Source organism: Panthera tigris, chromosome E3, assembly GCF_018350195.1.
Source record: "Panthera tigris isolate Pti1 chromosome E3, P.tigris_Pti1_mat1.1, whole genome shotgun sequence".
Classification (NCBI taxonomy): Eukaryota; Metazoa; Chordata; class Mammalia; order Carnivora; family Felidae; genus Panthera; species Panthera tigris.
In genome coordinates, this window is record NC_056675.1 from 31,315,194 (window position 1) to 31,331,026 (window position 15,833).

The 15,833-nt window shown below is 51.0% G+C and overlaps 1 protein-coding gene across 8 annotated transcripts in view; it reads right to left on the minus strand.

Annotated features, from left to right (window-relative positions):
* SNX29 (sorting nexin 29) overlaps positions 1-15,833 on the minus strand; it is a 495,580-nt gene that overhangs the window by 286,851 nt on the left and 192,896 nt on the right. For 7 of the 8 annotated variants that reach the window (XR_006212700.1, XM_042972465.1, XM_042972468.1 and 4 more), the window contains one exon: positions 13,043-13,125. Coding sequence is in view for 7 of the 8 variants with exons in the window: in XM_042972465.1 (XP_042828399.1) it covers positions 13,043-13,125 (83 nt within the window). In the remaining variant the exon portion in view is untranslated. Of the gene's footprint in view, positions 1-8,221; positions 8,737-13,042; positions 13,126-15,833 lie in introns of those variants that run through there. The other variant, XM_042972470.1, reaches the window with a different exon arrangement.

Sequence of the window (15,833 nt, forward strand, 5' to 3'; positions counted from 1 at the left end):
TTAAGGCAGCCACACGTTGCCACCTGATCCACTAGCCCAAACGAACATACAAAATTCAAAGTAACAGAGCCCATGTTATGCAGACGCAGTGTCAAGACAATGCCTCCAAACCCCTACCCAACAAAACCACCAAACCTCTCCTGAGTGAAAATTCTGGAGAGGTTACATTCCCCACGTCGCTCGGGCTGCATGGCCACCTGTGCTTCTGCCACCCAATGTGCCCTCTTCCTTAGTCTCCCTCCTCATTTCAGGGGGTTGCCTCCCTCCCATTCTCAATCCAGTGTGCTGGGTAGAGCTGCTCCTACCTCCCCCCCCCCTGCCAGGAGTGGGCACGCGAGGAGCCTGGCATGGCCCATCAGAGTTCTAACCCTCCTCTGAAATCCACAGGATCACCATAAGGGAGGCAGGCGACGCAAGCTGGGGCACAGGGTTCATCTGGGAACATAAGGATGACATCAGTAAGGACATCCTACCTAAAAGGCACTTGAAACTCAATTCTTTTCTTGATCTGAAATAAATATGGAAAACTGTCCATTGAATCTGGGGGGGGGGTGGTGAGTACACTGGGTATTGGGTACCTTATTCCCCAGGCTTTTCCGGTAAATTCTAATTAAAAAAAAAAAATCAGACTTTGGGCCACTGTCCCACGAATGGCTCCCTGGGTGCTGCCAGTACTGATCCCTGCGTAAGGGGCCAGGTACTGAGCTACTGGTTCAGGTATTTATTTGAAGGTCAGTAAACTAGCTCATCACACAAATCATTTACCAGGACTGCAAAGCTCTCAAGGAGATTGACTTTACGATTATCACCACAATTATTCACCCACTTTCAGAAATTAACATACAGGTGTTCTGCTAATGAGCCTTGACCTTCCGCATACTAGACGCCCTGCAAAACGCACCTCCGATCCAAAATAACGTCAACGACTGCCCGGTACCTTACACATGTCACCCGTCACCCGTTTGAGACTTCAAACAGCTGCACAAGTCAACACTACATTATTATCTCTGCCCCCAAAATGAACACACTGAAAGCTCTGAGTTAAAAACTTATTCGAAGAACTTGGAACTAATAGAGGAGAGTGTGGAGATTCATCCCAGACCCCACTGGCTGGAAATCCCAAGCCTGCCTTTGCCTCCGTGTTCTACTGTGGCCTCCTCAGGCACCTCCTCTCCTTTTACTGTGGGAGGAGGAGCCTTCGCTGAGGAAGAAAACAAGGCCAATAGCCCGCCTCGTCTCCATTGCTACCAGAAGTGGCTTCTCCCCAAGTCTGATGGCCAGTCCTGAAGCAGTCACGTTCCGACCCCGCAGCGCACATTAGGTTTCAGTCGTCCGGGGAGAGGAGGGACAGGGAATGGACCTTTCTCAGGATAAAGTTAAGGGGTAGATGCTACCCCGCTGAGCTACCCCACCCCAGGCTGCCCCACGTAGGCAGGCAGCTCCTGGTCAGCAGCTACACCCCACCTCGGAGGTCCAGGGTGACGCAACAGATTTTACCACCTAGGACACCATTCTCCGGCTAGCGTAACGGATGTGGAGAAGCAGGAAGCACATGCACTACTCAGCCTAAACCTGGCTAAGACCCCGGCTTGGCCTCTGTCTAGGCAGAGGACTCTAATGGTTAATTTCAAATGACAGCGTGCCCGGGCCCTGGCACCCACGTGTGTGGTCAAACGCTCGTCTAACTGCCACTATAAAGGTACTTTTTAAAAGGAGATTAACATTTTAACAGTAGACTTCGAGGCTATTTCCTCTCCATAATGTGGGTGTGCCTCATTCAATGCATGGAAGGGAAGCAGGCCTTAAGCTGAAGACTCTAAGAGGAAAGACAGAGCTCCCCCACAAGGAGGAATCCTGCCTCCAGATGGCCTCGGACTCAAGACTGCCACGTCGACTCTTCCCTCGGTCTCCGGCCTGCCCGCCTACCCTGCAGATTTTGTAGCTCCCAGATTCTACAAGAGCATGAGCTAATTCCTTAAAAATCTATCAGTCACATCACACAGAGATAGAGAGGTAGGCAGGCATGTGCACACAACTGTATATGGACATACACACAGCTCTATATACACGTATTCGTATGTATAACCCGCGTGTGTACGTGTATATACACATATGTATGCGTGCATACGTGTGTGCTTATGTGCGTGTGCGTATATATGTAGCGGTTTCTCTGGAGACCCCTAGTACGGGGACCTTGAGCACACCCATCTCTCAGAGCCGCGGTCTCGTCACACATGTCAAGGGGGAGTACCAACAGAAACGCTACAGGCCGCAGAACCCACCACAGCCCAGCACGTTACGGGTACCCACTGAATGGAGGCTTCTGCTTTCACCATCGACCAGGTATTTCTCGAGGTGGTTCCAGGTCTCGTCAGAAAAGGCAGAGCTGTATCGTGGCCTGTATTTGTAGTTGTGGGTCTACTTTTCACTGTCCGTGCCCTCACTAAGCAGTCAGCTCAGGTGGAGACCTCGTACCTGTCAGTCACCGAAGCATTCCCACAACTGTGCCTGGCACACGTCCAATCTACTGAGAGAATCACAGAGGATCCTTTCTTCCCATCAATAAGCCAAGATTTGCAGGGGACACCAGAAACACCTTTCAACACAGGGCAGGTAGCACATGGCCTTTCCACCCCAATTAATGACCGGCAAGGCCATCAGTCTTCCTCACAGACACGTCTCGGCCACATTCCTGGACGCTCTTTCTACTGCAGACCCTTACAAGTTACCAAGCACTCCTTCCAAGACTCTAAAGGCACAAGTCCCACGAAAAGCATACTGGGTTTGAGGTCCCTTTCTCAGGAGCCACGCAAGTGGCTTAGGAGACAGACCCCACATGCATCCAAGCGAGTGCCCACTATGACTGGCATGAACCTCTGCTCCCCTTCCCTTGTACTGAACTCCTGCTGGGAAGCAGCCACCCAGCCAGAGAAGACACTCCCCAGACCCGTCCGCATCCAGCTGGAACCCCAGGCCTAGTCCCCGGCCGTGGGCTGTGGGCAGAGTGGTGCGGGCCACTGCCGAAAGAAGGGGAAACAATCATTCTATTCCTTTTCTTGAGTAACGCTGCTTCCCCCCAACTTTTCCTCCTCTCAGATAATGCCGCTCCCATCTATGCCAACTTGCCCACTACTCCAAAATCACTGCTGAGAGTATGTGGATGGAATGTGGCAACAAGTTTTATCAAATACTTATTGTGCCCTTGGTCAACACACACACAAACTAAAGTAACGATCCTCTGTGCCGTCAGACAGACCACATACCCGAGACAGGGCTACAAAGTCCTGAGGGCAGGCAGGCAATCAAATGCCAGGGCTAGCTTACTGCTCCCCAGGGCAAGAGGAGTTTAGCAAACCGAAGACCAGTGTGATTACATTTCTTTACGGCGACAGAAGAGCTGGCTCTTATAATAAACGCAACATCTGGCCTGGCCAGGGAGGAGGGAGTGGCGCTTCCAGAAGAGGAAACTGGATAAGCCAACAGGAGGGATCAGAAAGCGGTCAGGATGGGGGCACATGGCCAGACTGCACTGAAGCTTCATGAGCGCCACCCAGAGGGGAAGGACGCTGGGCACGGAGGAGCAGGGCCACGCTCCTGGGGGAAGGGAAAGGTCAGAGAAACAAAGGAGACGTGCTTGACGCCCCCTGTGGGTCCTTGGGAGGTGGGGGGTGGCAGGGGCGGGCACAGTACAAGTACCGTGTTAACTGAGCAGTGGAGGCGAACACCTTCCATTACACACCCACCTCCCTAACCACCCACCCTCTTCATAATTGCTGGAACCTATCTGGAGACGAGTCCCGAGGCCACACCTGGATTGGAGATGAAAGACAGAGCTTTGATTGACCCGGGACGCCTGCCGCCGGCCAGGAGCCAGAAAGCGGTCACATTTGGAGCCTACTGGCTGGCCCTGAACTTCATTCGTGTGCAGGTGATAAGCCGCCAAGGGAGTGGTTCCTGTGGGCAAGCACGGGCATTTTTACTCCCCAGCTGACTGAGTGTGGAGCCAAGGCTGAGAAGCACCGCTCTGCTCCACGTGGGGATAGATGGCAGAGTGGTTTATATGGAAACTGCTGGGGAAGAGAAGCGCTCTCTTCCGCTCGTGTGCCGAAAAGATGAAACCCAGAGCGGCGGGCAGCCTCTTGCCGGAGTGAGAAGGCCTGCTGAGAACGGGCCAGCGCCCACTGGGGCACGGGGGCTGGACCTAGCAGTCACAGGAGCCCAGGCTGTGCATTCTTCCCTAGGCGGCACTCAGCGACACAGGGCTGGCAGCCTGGGTTCCGCCACGGGGGGAGCATCAGCCAGCACCCTCGACCGGAGGACTTCTCCCCCAGAGGACTAGCGGTCCGACACGCAGCAGCATACGCTGCCAACACGAGGGGGAGAAGGGTGGGGGGAAACCAGACCTGAGAAATGGGGGGGGGGGGTCCTGTTATTTGAACCCCTGGATCAAGACATCCCTGAAGACAGGCACTTCTAGACTTTTTTTTAGGCCAGATAAAATCGGACTGCAGGAGTCCTACACTCAAGACCTCTGAACGATGACACCAGAGGAGAGTCAAAATCGTGTGCTAACCGTAGGCACGATAAACAAACAACACGTGGTAAGAATCTGACTGGAGGCCAAGCATCAGAAGCGGTTATGTGGGGTCCAGCACACTGGCAGCGTGGCACTGACCCACCAACCCGCCCACGGCCGCGCTCTGCAGAGCAGCCACGGGTCTTCTGTCACCTAACCTCCCACGAGGTCCTACAAGAGCCCCTCGGAAATTTCTACTCATTCATGTGAACACTCATGGAGCACGTACCTGAGTCCAGCACTGCTCAAGGCACTTTGAACACAGGGGAAGAAAGAACAGACAAGGTCCCCGCTCTTGTGGATTGCACAGAGGGGCACAGACAGCAAGCACAGGACGGGGTGAAGCGTCAAGAGACTCCGAGGTCCCGATACACTCTGTGATGAAGTAACATGATAAAGAGGAGGGGGAAGACACAACATGAGATAGGGCGGTCAGGGGAGGGGACCCCTGAACAGAGACCTGCCTGACAGGGTGAGTCAGCCGTGCAGACATGGGTAAAAAGCATTCCAGCAGAGGAACAACCGCAGAGGCACTGAGGCAGGAACGAGCCTGGTGCATCTGGGGAAGAGCCTGAACGCCAGTGTGGCCGGGGGGAGAGTGCAGGGGCGGGGACAGGCCAGGAGGAGGTGGGGTTGGAAGTGGGGGGGGGGGGCGGGAAGGGCCGGGCCACAGCCAGCACTGGAGGCCAGCATCAAAAGGCCTGGAGCGGGTTTTAAAGAGCACAGCGATGGCATCTGGTGGATGCTTCCACAAGGTTCCACATCTGTCCCACTACACCCAGACACAAGCACAGGCGGAGTCAGGAGCCAGCCTTCCTCGTGACCAAAGCCGCCCGCCGCAGATCAAGACATCTGTGCACACGGGGGGCAGGACGCAAGGCCACCCAAGCAGAGATGGCCCACACTTGCTGTGGTTTACACTCCTGGATACAAAGTCAGGCCCCCCCCACACCCAGGACACACGCAGGCTCTAGCAATACCCCGCCCACGGCCATCCATCTCCACAGAACCGGGGCCTCAACTGTCCTGCCCTATTTTCTGGGAGCCCAGAGACACACAGGTCCCTGAGAGTAAGAAGCACACGCCACGTTCAACGGGGCATCAGCGAGCAGGCCACACGCAGGCAGAGATGCAACAAATCAGAGAGGCTGAGGACTTTTTTCTTCTTCTTCCGTTTCTTAAATTTTTTAAATTGCTCCCAAACTTCCATCATCCGTCAAGTTCCTCCCACTGTACCTCCTGCCTCACCGCCGGTGACTATGACGGCCACTAGCAACAGAGCCCTCTGTCCCTGAGCCCATGACACGTTAATTAAATGGAGCCACCGACAAGAGCGTGCAGCCTAAACCCATCACTACAGGAGAAGACGACGGTGGCCAAGGCAGGACAGTGGAGGGAGCCCAACGAGGGGAAGGCCAGGAGCGAGAGCCCCCGACACACCACAGACGGGGGTATTTGCAAAGACAGATTCCGAGAATTAAGAGCCCTGTCCCAGGACAGGAGGGATTCCGCATCCAGTAAAGAGCTGATTGTTCGCACAAGCCTATGAGCTACCGAAACCCAACTCAAGCTTGAAAACGGGCCGGGGAGCGAGGGTGGGAACTCAGGGCTGCACTCCCCTGTCAAGTATGGCTGGATTCGGAGGCTCAAAGGACATGATCAGAACCCAGCTCTTCCCTGCCACCTGGCTCAGCTCCTCCCTGTGCGTGACGGCCTCACACGGAGACGAGAGAACTGTAGTGGCCCCAGCCTCCCAGGCCCCAACAGGAAAGAAGGGTGCCCCTGGCAGGAACACCGCTCCTCCTTGGCCCAGAGAGCCAGCTCCGATTCACAGGTAAATGCTCCTCAGGGGAGTCCGAGAGAAGGCCAACACTGAGCAAGGTTCTGCTGAGCAGCAAAGAGCCCAGAAGAAATCCCACGGGACGCCGAGAAAGCAGCCTCGTCGACCGCAACCGCAGCCACCGCCCACATCTGAAGAGTAACACCAAGGGTCCTTCCAGCAGTGAGGTCCCAACCACCACGGCGTGGGGGCTTCACCTCTGGCGTCCAGGGCAGGCGGTGATGGGAACCATCCACAGGGGTTGGCACCGGTGACCCCAGGACACACGGTGCACAAGCACAGGCCGGGGCAGTGAGCTTTCCTGTCCCATATGTGCCGCCCAGCAAAGGCCACAGCTCTCCTTTGAGGTCTCATTTTGCCCACAAGGAAACTCTGACAAAAACCCCACCTTCAAAACATCAGCACCCCGGCTCAAGCTCCATAAGACAGTGATGACGATGGGCCCAGGGCCTGTCCACGGTCGAATCAGTACCTCGAGTCAGCTTAGTAGCTGTGCTCGTTTCCTGTAGCTGCTGTAACAACCACAAACTCGGGGGCTTAGAACACCACAAAATTGTTACCTCACAGCTCAGGAGGTGAGAAGGCTCGAAGGTCTAACAGGCTCCGGTCAGGCCGAAGGCAGGTCCGTGCTCCTCCTAGAGGCTCCAGGGCAGAGCCCATTCCCCGGGTCTTCCCGGCGTCTGGAACCTCTCAGACCCTCCTCCTTCCTTTTGTGAGGACCCTTGTGACCACGCTGGGGCCATCTGGAGAAACCAGGATAATCTCCCCTCATCAAGATCCTTCACCTACCCACAGCTGAAACGTCCCTTTTGCCAGAGCAGGTAGCGTATTCACAGGTTCTGGGTATCAGGACACAGATGTCCCTGCAGGACCAGCATTCTGCCCGCCACAGTATCTTCCAGATGCCAGACTCTGATACGAGCGTGTGATCTCAACTCCCTCATCTAACACATAATCCTCACAAGGGCTTATCAAGTACATACTGTTTTCATTCTAACTTTAAGACTGTACCAAAGGGCTGTCAGAGGTATAAGGAGTGACGATAATGTCAACTACTAACTTGTACTGAACGGTTACAAGTCAGAGAAGATTCTAAAGGCTTCATACTGATCTATGTCTGCTTTCCCCCAAAGCCTGCGAGGAAGTTACTACAGCAATTCCCCTTTTACAGAAGAAGAAACAGAGTCACAGAAAGGCCACGTGGCCCGTGAGTCAGCTGTACAGGGGCGTCCTCAGTGTTCTTACACAGAAGTCACTCATCCACCCACGTCCATCGTGAGATGCCAGGACCAGGTGGGATGCCAGGTCTCCCCAAGGCTGCGGCCGCGACCGTCTTGCTCCGGGGCCACGGGTGGGATGAAGCAGCACCTTGGACAAAGACACCAGCCGAGGGCAGGACAAGCCTTCCTTCTTTCTCCGACGGCCAAAGCAGCGGAGCAGAAGCCCTCTCGCTACACCATGCTCCCGACCCAGCCCCGCCAGCATCTCCCCCCAGAGGCCCCTCTGTGGCTGCGGCCCTCACAACTCTTGGCAGGTGGACTCCATTCAGGGACTGCGTTTCCCCACGGAGACTTCCATAAGCGAAACACCCTCAGCCTCACCCCCCACCCAGGGGCTGGTTGGGGAGATTCTTGATCGTGTGCAGGGCACTCAAAGGTCCCCCATGGACTCTCTTCCCTCCCGGCCCCCACTGGGGGAGAAGGAATTCTGCAGACCCGACAAGCCCTCACAAGGGGAGTCCCTGGGTCTACATGTGGGGCAGTGTGTGAGGGACGGTGACTATGGCCGCAGGTCACGCTGTAGTTTCCTGGAGAGTCCTGTGTCTGTGTCTTACAGGGAACTGGAGAGACAGGGAGAGGAGCCTTCGTTAAGTAGCATCTCGAAGCTGCAACAAAGTCATCTGCTGGCTACTGGTTAGGAGGCAAGTACAAAACATGTACGTATCTCAGAAGATCACGTTCTCTTCCTCGCTCTCACCATCAACTACCATGTGACACAACTAGCACAGCACCCTGTTAGACCACAAGCTGAAAAGGAGAAAAAGGACCACGGAAAGACCAGCAGGTGACAGCGTCTCTCCAAGTAAAGGCTTACCCCGGTCAAGACCTTTCCCTCACCAGGTCTGGGACACATTAAGCCACTGAACAGCTGAAGCGCCCAACCAGTCCCCCCTTCTCTGACTCAGCAGGCCACCATCAGGGCAGACTCCAGCTCCCCAAGTTGAGAAGGCCAGAGGAATGAAGTACCTGAGCATCAGATCTGGGCCTTCCAGCTTCTCCCTGCTGATGGATGAACTGCTCCTCTGACTGTACATCATTCCCTGCAAGTTTGGCTAATGTGAGTCGACTATTGAGAGAATGAGCCGGTCTTGCGGACACAACCTATCAGGGATCCGAATAGGTTCACCTGCTCCTCAGCCCCCTCTGGCAAGAGTCCAACTTGTCAGAGTATGCTTCAAAATTCAGTGAAGCCTGAGAGGAAAACATTCGTCTGGAGAGGGATCTCCTTGTGGCCCTCCCCTCCGTAAGTGCAGGCGCCCGGTGCTGGAGAGGAGAGTCGGTGCCTCGACTCCTTAACACAACTGCTCCCAGGCCCAGGCAGAGTCACGCTGTGAGCCTCACTGTCCAGCCAGTTCTCTGTGGATGTGGAAGCCCTTATGCCACAGCTCTAAGGCTGGCGGGGAACAGACAACACACCCTGGGATGACAAGAGATCCAAAACCTCAGGTGAAGGTGTAAGCTGTTGGGAAAGCTGACCTCACTGAGGAAACCTAGCACTTGAGGGGAGGAACAACCCAACCTCACTTCTGGACATTAGGAAAAAACAAAAATTTCCCTTCAGTTATTTCATGAGGCCACCAAAATCCTAGTCCAGACTTTGCTGACTAAACCATGGTTTTCTTAGAGGAATTATACCATTCTTTTAAAAAAGGAAAAGGGTGCAAATCTGAAATCTAAGATCCAGAAAATTAAAGGGTGTCAACAATCTATTCTCAAGGTTCCTTTTTGTTTTAGTTTTCACTCCCAGAGGCATTTCCACAACAATGAAGGTGGGGGGTCTCAACACAGCCCTCAGACTTCTCTTCAGCCCTGAAGGCATTTAGGGCTTAACGTGGTTTTTCACTCTTTTCCCTACTGATGAGTGCTCACACTTTCATAAAGAAATTGTTGCCAAAAGACAAAAAGGATCCTTATATCCTTGAACTAAAAGACTCATATTGTGGAAAATGCATTCTGAATCCCCACCTGGAATCTGGGAAGCTGGCACACATCTCTAGCTCCAGCCCCATAACACCGGGAGCCACGGCAATCAGAGATCAGAACGGACTCTCGGGCTCTCCTACTGCCCCTGCCCCTGCCCCTCCAACTCCCCACACACCCCACGCCATCCCAGCCTGGCCAAGACACCCCAAGCTGCCACAGCCTGATAAGGGTCCACGCTCATCATTTCAGCGTGAGTCACCAACTAGCTGGGCTTGAGCAGTGAGTCCCACTTTGCTGGACTAACAGAGGGCATCATGTGAAAGTGAGGTAAAAGCTCTCTGAAAGAGCCCCTTGCTTTTGGGGTTTTTTTAAGTTTATTATTTTGACAGAAAGAAAGAGAAGGAGCAGGGGAAGGACAGACAGAGGGGGACAGAGGATCCCAAGCGGGCTCTGTGCTGACAGCAGTGAGCCCGGAACTCACGAACCATGAGGTCATGACCTGAGCTAAAGTCGGACACTTAACCTACTGAGCCACCCAGGTGCCCCCCGCCCAGAGAGTAACTTGTAATGAGGCTGCTTTGCGGTGCCGGGCACGGAGGAGGTGCTCACTAGCATTTCTGAGTGCAACGTGTAAACTACAGCACTTAATAAGCAACAGAGCCTCCATCAGGGTATGCCGACGCCCAAGGGCTTTCATAAAAACCTTCTGCAGGGGGCACCTGGGTGGCTCGGTCGGTTAAGCGGCCGACTTCGGCCCAGGTCATGATCTCGCGGTCTGTGAGTTCGAGCCCCGCGTCGGGCTCTGTGCTGACAGCTCAGAGCCTGGAGCCTGTTTCAGATTCTGTGTCTCCCTCTCTCTCTGACCCTCCCCTGTTCATGCTCTGTCTCTCTCTGTCTCAAAAATAAATAAAAACGTTCAAAAAAAAAATTAAAACCTTCTGCAGACAAAGGACCCACAGGTAAAGTAGATGGTCTTGAAGGGCATTCCTGGTAGTAAGAGCAGTTAACAACTGCTACCACACGGAGTACAAAATATGCTACACGGTCTCAGCTCTAATCCGTTCCAGGGCTGTCTTGGCATCCTGAAGGCACATACCCTGCTCTAGCTCAGAACTCTCAGCCTATGTCTTAGGACAGGGAACTTCAGCTGCAAACAACAACAACAAAAAAAACTAGGCTGCACACTGCAGGTTCCATGGACCCATTTGCCGGAGGAAGACTCCCAAAGTGCTCACACGCCAAAATGCATTTTACAGCGCTGAGGTTTTTAAATCCAACACAAGCCCAGCAGGGGTTCTTTTTTCCTAGGTTTAATTTTCTTACTGCACCAAGTCAAAGTTCTGAGCAGGCAGAGTACAGATATCTCCAAAGGCAGTGGGGTGCAGACTACACATTACGGGCGTAAGAGTCACGTATCTAGATAAGCAAACGTGGGGTCCATCCGAGATCCAATGCAACAGCTCCTGAAGGGAGGAGCCCTCTTCTCGCCTGAGAAGCGGCATAGTTACCAAGTTCCCCAGGTACTTCCCTTTGCACACAAGAGTTTAAGAACTCTGCAAGGCAGGGGCGCCTGGGTGGCTCAGTCGGTTAAGCGTCTGAATTTGGCTCAAGTCATGGTCTCGCGGTTCATGGGTTCAAGCCCCTCATCGGGCTCTGTGCTGACAACTTGGAGCCTGGAGCCTGCTTGGGATTCTTTCTCCCTCTCCCTCTGCCTCTTCTCTGCTTGTGCTCTCTCTCTCAAAAATAAATAAATCTTAAAAAAAATTTTTAAAACAAAGGACCCTATAAGCAAAGAACCAGGGATTTGGAGAAAATGGCCTCAGTTCATTTCCACCTGAGAATCACATACAAGCCCCTTAAGCTCTCCTGAGCCTCAAATAAGGAACTTTTTAAAGTAGAACAAAAATACCCACTCCTCACAGGGTGATGGAATCAAATGAAAAAAGATTTGAAGCTGCCTGGAAATGGTAAAGGACAGACAAATACTACTCATTGAGACACGTCATGGGTGGGCCAGGCAACTACAAAGCTAGGTACTGGGGACACAAAGATGGGGTGCGAAAAGTAAAAGACCCACACACACCTAACTGCACGAGGTGAAATGAATGCAGGGCTGTAACAGCAGTATCTGTTTGAGAAGGTGATGAGCCCACAGAGGAGGGCTCAACTGACTCTGTAGTGATAACCCCCTAGACTGCTAACAGGCACAGACCAACTGGAAATGAAGCGAGGCATGTGATCAGAGGAAAAAAGAAAAACACACACACATTGAGGCCGATCAAACAGAGACCATAATAAACACAAAAGCTTTAAACAAAACTCAAGCCTTTCTGTTATTAATATACAAACCACATCCCAATTCCAATCCTGTCTCCCTCTATAACAAAGAAAAATAACTACCATTTACCGAACACTAATTACATGCCAGGTGCCAACAGTGGAAACTTCTTCACGTTCATTGTTTCAGGAAAACCCCACAACAACTTCTGTGATGTTGGTGGGATGTTTCCACTTATACATGGCAAAATAATTCCAAGACATCAAGTTATACTGGCTGGGCCTGGCTTCAAGTGTAGGTCTGGCTGACACCCAAGACCTGGGAGCCCCGAGGGTCTACCCCTTTGTTAAAATGTCTACACTCGAAGAGCTCACTTGCGTGTAAGACAATCTTTTAATGCTAAGTTGGCTGAAAGGCTGCAGGACGTTTCAGCCAAAGTTAAATACCCTTTCTTCCTGCTGAACTGAGAAATGTTCTGGTTGATTCATGACAGTTCAACTGTAGCCAAAATGCAGAGAGGAAGCATAGGGTATCACCTCATTTAGTGAAATCTTGGTCAAGAGATCATTTTTCTATCCCCTTTTATTTCTGACTAGCTACAATTTATTCAGCACTTAGCCTACAGTAGGCAATATGCTAAGATGTCTACCTCATGAGGTAGGGACTGTCAACTAACCCTATTCTACCAATGAAGAAATTATCATACAGAGAGCTTGAAAAAAAAAACAAAACAAAACAAAACCAGAAATGGAGCTAGAGTCTGGTCAGCCCAACTCCACAGATCTGATTCTCCACCACTTTGGGGTTCTGTTGCTTTCACCACTAGCCTGATGGTACTTAATCATTCTATAAGGTTTGCTATCTGGCAATTATCTCAAGACCCGAAACATATAAAATTCCTTAAGTATACAAACTGATACAATTGTTGCTAGTGATCTAGCAAGGATGTCTTACCGGATTCAGCAAGAAAACACAACAGGATGTTCCATCTGATTAGTTTTCTATAATCCTGACCAGTACTGTGTTTGTAATTCACCTGCATATGCACTCATCACATGTTGAGTGCCTACTGTGTGCCAGGCACAGAGGCTATAAAGATTAAAAAGCTTGGCCCGCTCCCCACCCAAGCTCAGTCTCCTCCTCACCTTCAGCTGTTTGACCTTCTCTTTTCAGCATCTGGACAGCTCCTACATATTTCTTCAGTTGGACTTTGAGCACCTCGTTTTCTCTGCAGGTACAAGAATGTTAAAAAATACGTTTTTAAAAAATGGTAATATAGACCGAAGTTGGGGGGAGGGGGAATCTGTGTAAAGAAAAACACACAAGGTGCATCTTATAAATCTTATTACATTTTTCTGTTTTAGCGATCACCACTGGAGAAGACTATGCCACATAGGGCACATTTGAAGAATCCCTTCAAAAACCATTCACTCATAATGAAAATCAGTACTAACTGGTTCCAGTTCCCACAAAGTCAAGATGCTGACGTGTGTTGTGCTCTATTCTGTATCAGGCACTAGGTAATATTCTCTCCATTTATAGAAGCATGTACTAAAAACCATGTACTCAACCTAGGGAATACTCATTATTTTTATTAACTGCTACATGCAACAAACATTTAGTATTTGCCAGGCATCATGTGAAGTCTTTATCATCTAACGCTTCCAATGTATTGTCACAACACTCATTTTACACATGAGGAAACTGAGGCATAAAGAGGAGAAGCAGCTAAGCCCACACCTACCTCCACATAAGACCATACTACGGAACACAGAACTCAGGCTGCAAGAAGACTCTACAAAATTCACTCCCCAGGTATACTGGCTAAGGAAAAGAACATGAGAACCAGGAGAAGAAAAATGTTGTTTATTATTACCATGTAGATCAGACTTTACCCAGGTCACTTCAGTGAATCAAGCATGCATGCATTCATTCATTCTTCATTTGTTTGAAAAATGTTTAAGTGTCTATCATGTATTAGGCACAATGATCCAATATTATGCTTCTCAGGTGACAGAGCAGAAATTCTCGGGGCACAGATAAGGTCTGTGACTAAGGTCACATGGCCAAGGTCAAGGTCAAAAGTAAGGCACACTGCCAAGACACAAACCCAGGTCGCTCTGCCCACAAGGCCCAGAGGATCTTTCCTCAGTCTCCTTTGGGAGTTGGACTTGGTTTCTCATAAGTATCACCACCCCCCTACCCTCCAGCCACAGTGAGAGGTGCCTCTGCCACATTCTCTGCTTGTACTCCTCCCACCCAAAGGTCTGGAATCTGAGTGCCTTTTTTTTTTTTTTTTGTAATGTTTATTTTTGAAGTGGGGAGGGGTAGAGAGAGAGAGAGAGAGAGAGAGAGAGAGAGAGGAGAGCAGAAGATCTGGAGCAGGCTCCAAGCTGACAGCAGAAAGGCTAATGTGGGGCTTGAACTCACAAACCATGAAGATCATGACCAGAGCCAAAGTTGGACACTTCACCGAATGAGCCACCCAGGCATCCTGAACCTGAATGCCTTTAAATACCAGAGACCATTTCCTCAGTATGACAACAGCTTTAAGACTGGGTTTCTTTTATAAATATAAAAATTTAAATGCTCATCACAAAATAATCAGAGGACATTTAAGCAGGAATGTAAAAGTCACGTGAGAGCCCAATACCATGAAATCAACTCTGGTGACATTTTTCTAGCTGTCTGTATCACACCTCTCTCTAGGCACGCACCTATATACCAAGTAAGTATCGTTTTTCCTGGATGAAGCATCCTTCACACTCTTTTCCTTCTGAAGTCTTTTTTCCTTTTTTTACCGCTCCACTCACCATCCTTCCTCATGGCAACCAATGTGGAAACCCAGCAAACCAGCTGTTATAAATCTTGTCACAACTGGGTTGCCTTGTTTAACAATTCGCCACAGGAAGCTTCTAACTCAACTCAATCCATTTACGGATGGAAATGCCAGTCCTTGGTATGATGTGCACCACACATTTACGCAGTGTAAAAACTCTAGACTGCCCATCACCGGTTCTGTTTTCAATGCATCCGGCTACACCTCAGCCCTGCATTTGCTATTTCGTTTTCCTGCACTTTTGGCGGAAGGAACATCACCAAGTGGAGACTCTACCACATACTCGGGCAACCACTGAGGACACTGCATTCATCTTGGAAGCTCTAGAGAGCACACCACAGAAGGTCCCTTAATCACCCCCTCCCCCTAGCAGACAGCGCCTCTCAGATGTTCCTCAAGGCGTACACACTCTCTCCACCTGTGACATGAACAGCCAATGTCTGAAGCTAAGCACCAAGTCCTGGAAAGGCCTGTGGGAGGGAGACGTTCCCAACACACGTGGACTGTACCGCTTATTTTCTGGAGTTGTCTCTGCAGGGTCTTGTCACTCATCCCGATCTGTTCCTCACCCCATGTGGGAATTCAAGTCACACAGGATCTGAAAACTAGGGAACACTATTTATCTGCATTTCTATGGGGCCTAATTTGACAAGGGTTCGTGGCAGATCCATCCTCCACACGGGGGAACACGCAGGCTGGTTTGGGCTGACGGACAGGTGAACTGTGTCGAGTTCTGGCTGCTCAGGCTCCTGTCATGTGCTCACAGCACATGGACTGACCCTCAGCCCCCTTGTTCCTCAGTGACACCGCAGCCAGCATGGAAACATCTCAGGTGCTCGCTTTTCTGGTTTGGATCTTTTACTAGTCTCTTAAGATTCCATGTAAAAATTAGATGTGAGAGATGAAAACCAAGGTTTTTAATATAGACGGATTTCCATCAAAATGATGAGAAACTGTGAGAGTACATCAAACCACTGGATGAATACCTTTGGGAGGCACAAATTCATCCCAGACAATTCTGCAGTAGTCAACTTGTCTGCCTTTTGCAGGAAGTTAACACTTTCAGGTCACTAGGAATGAAGTCCTTTTTGTTCAAT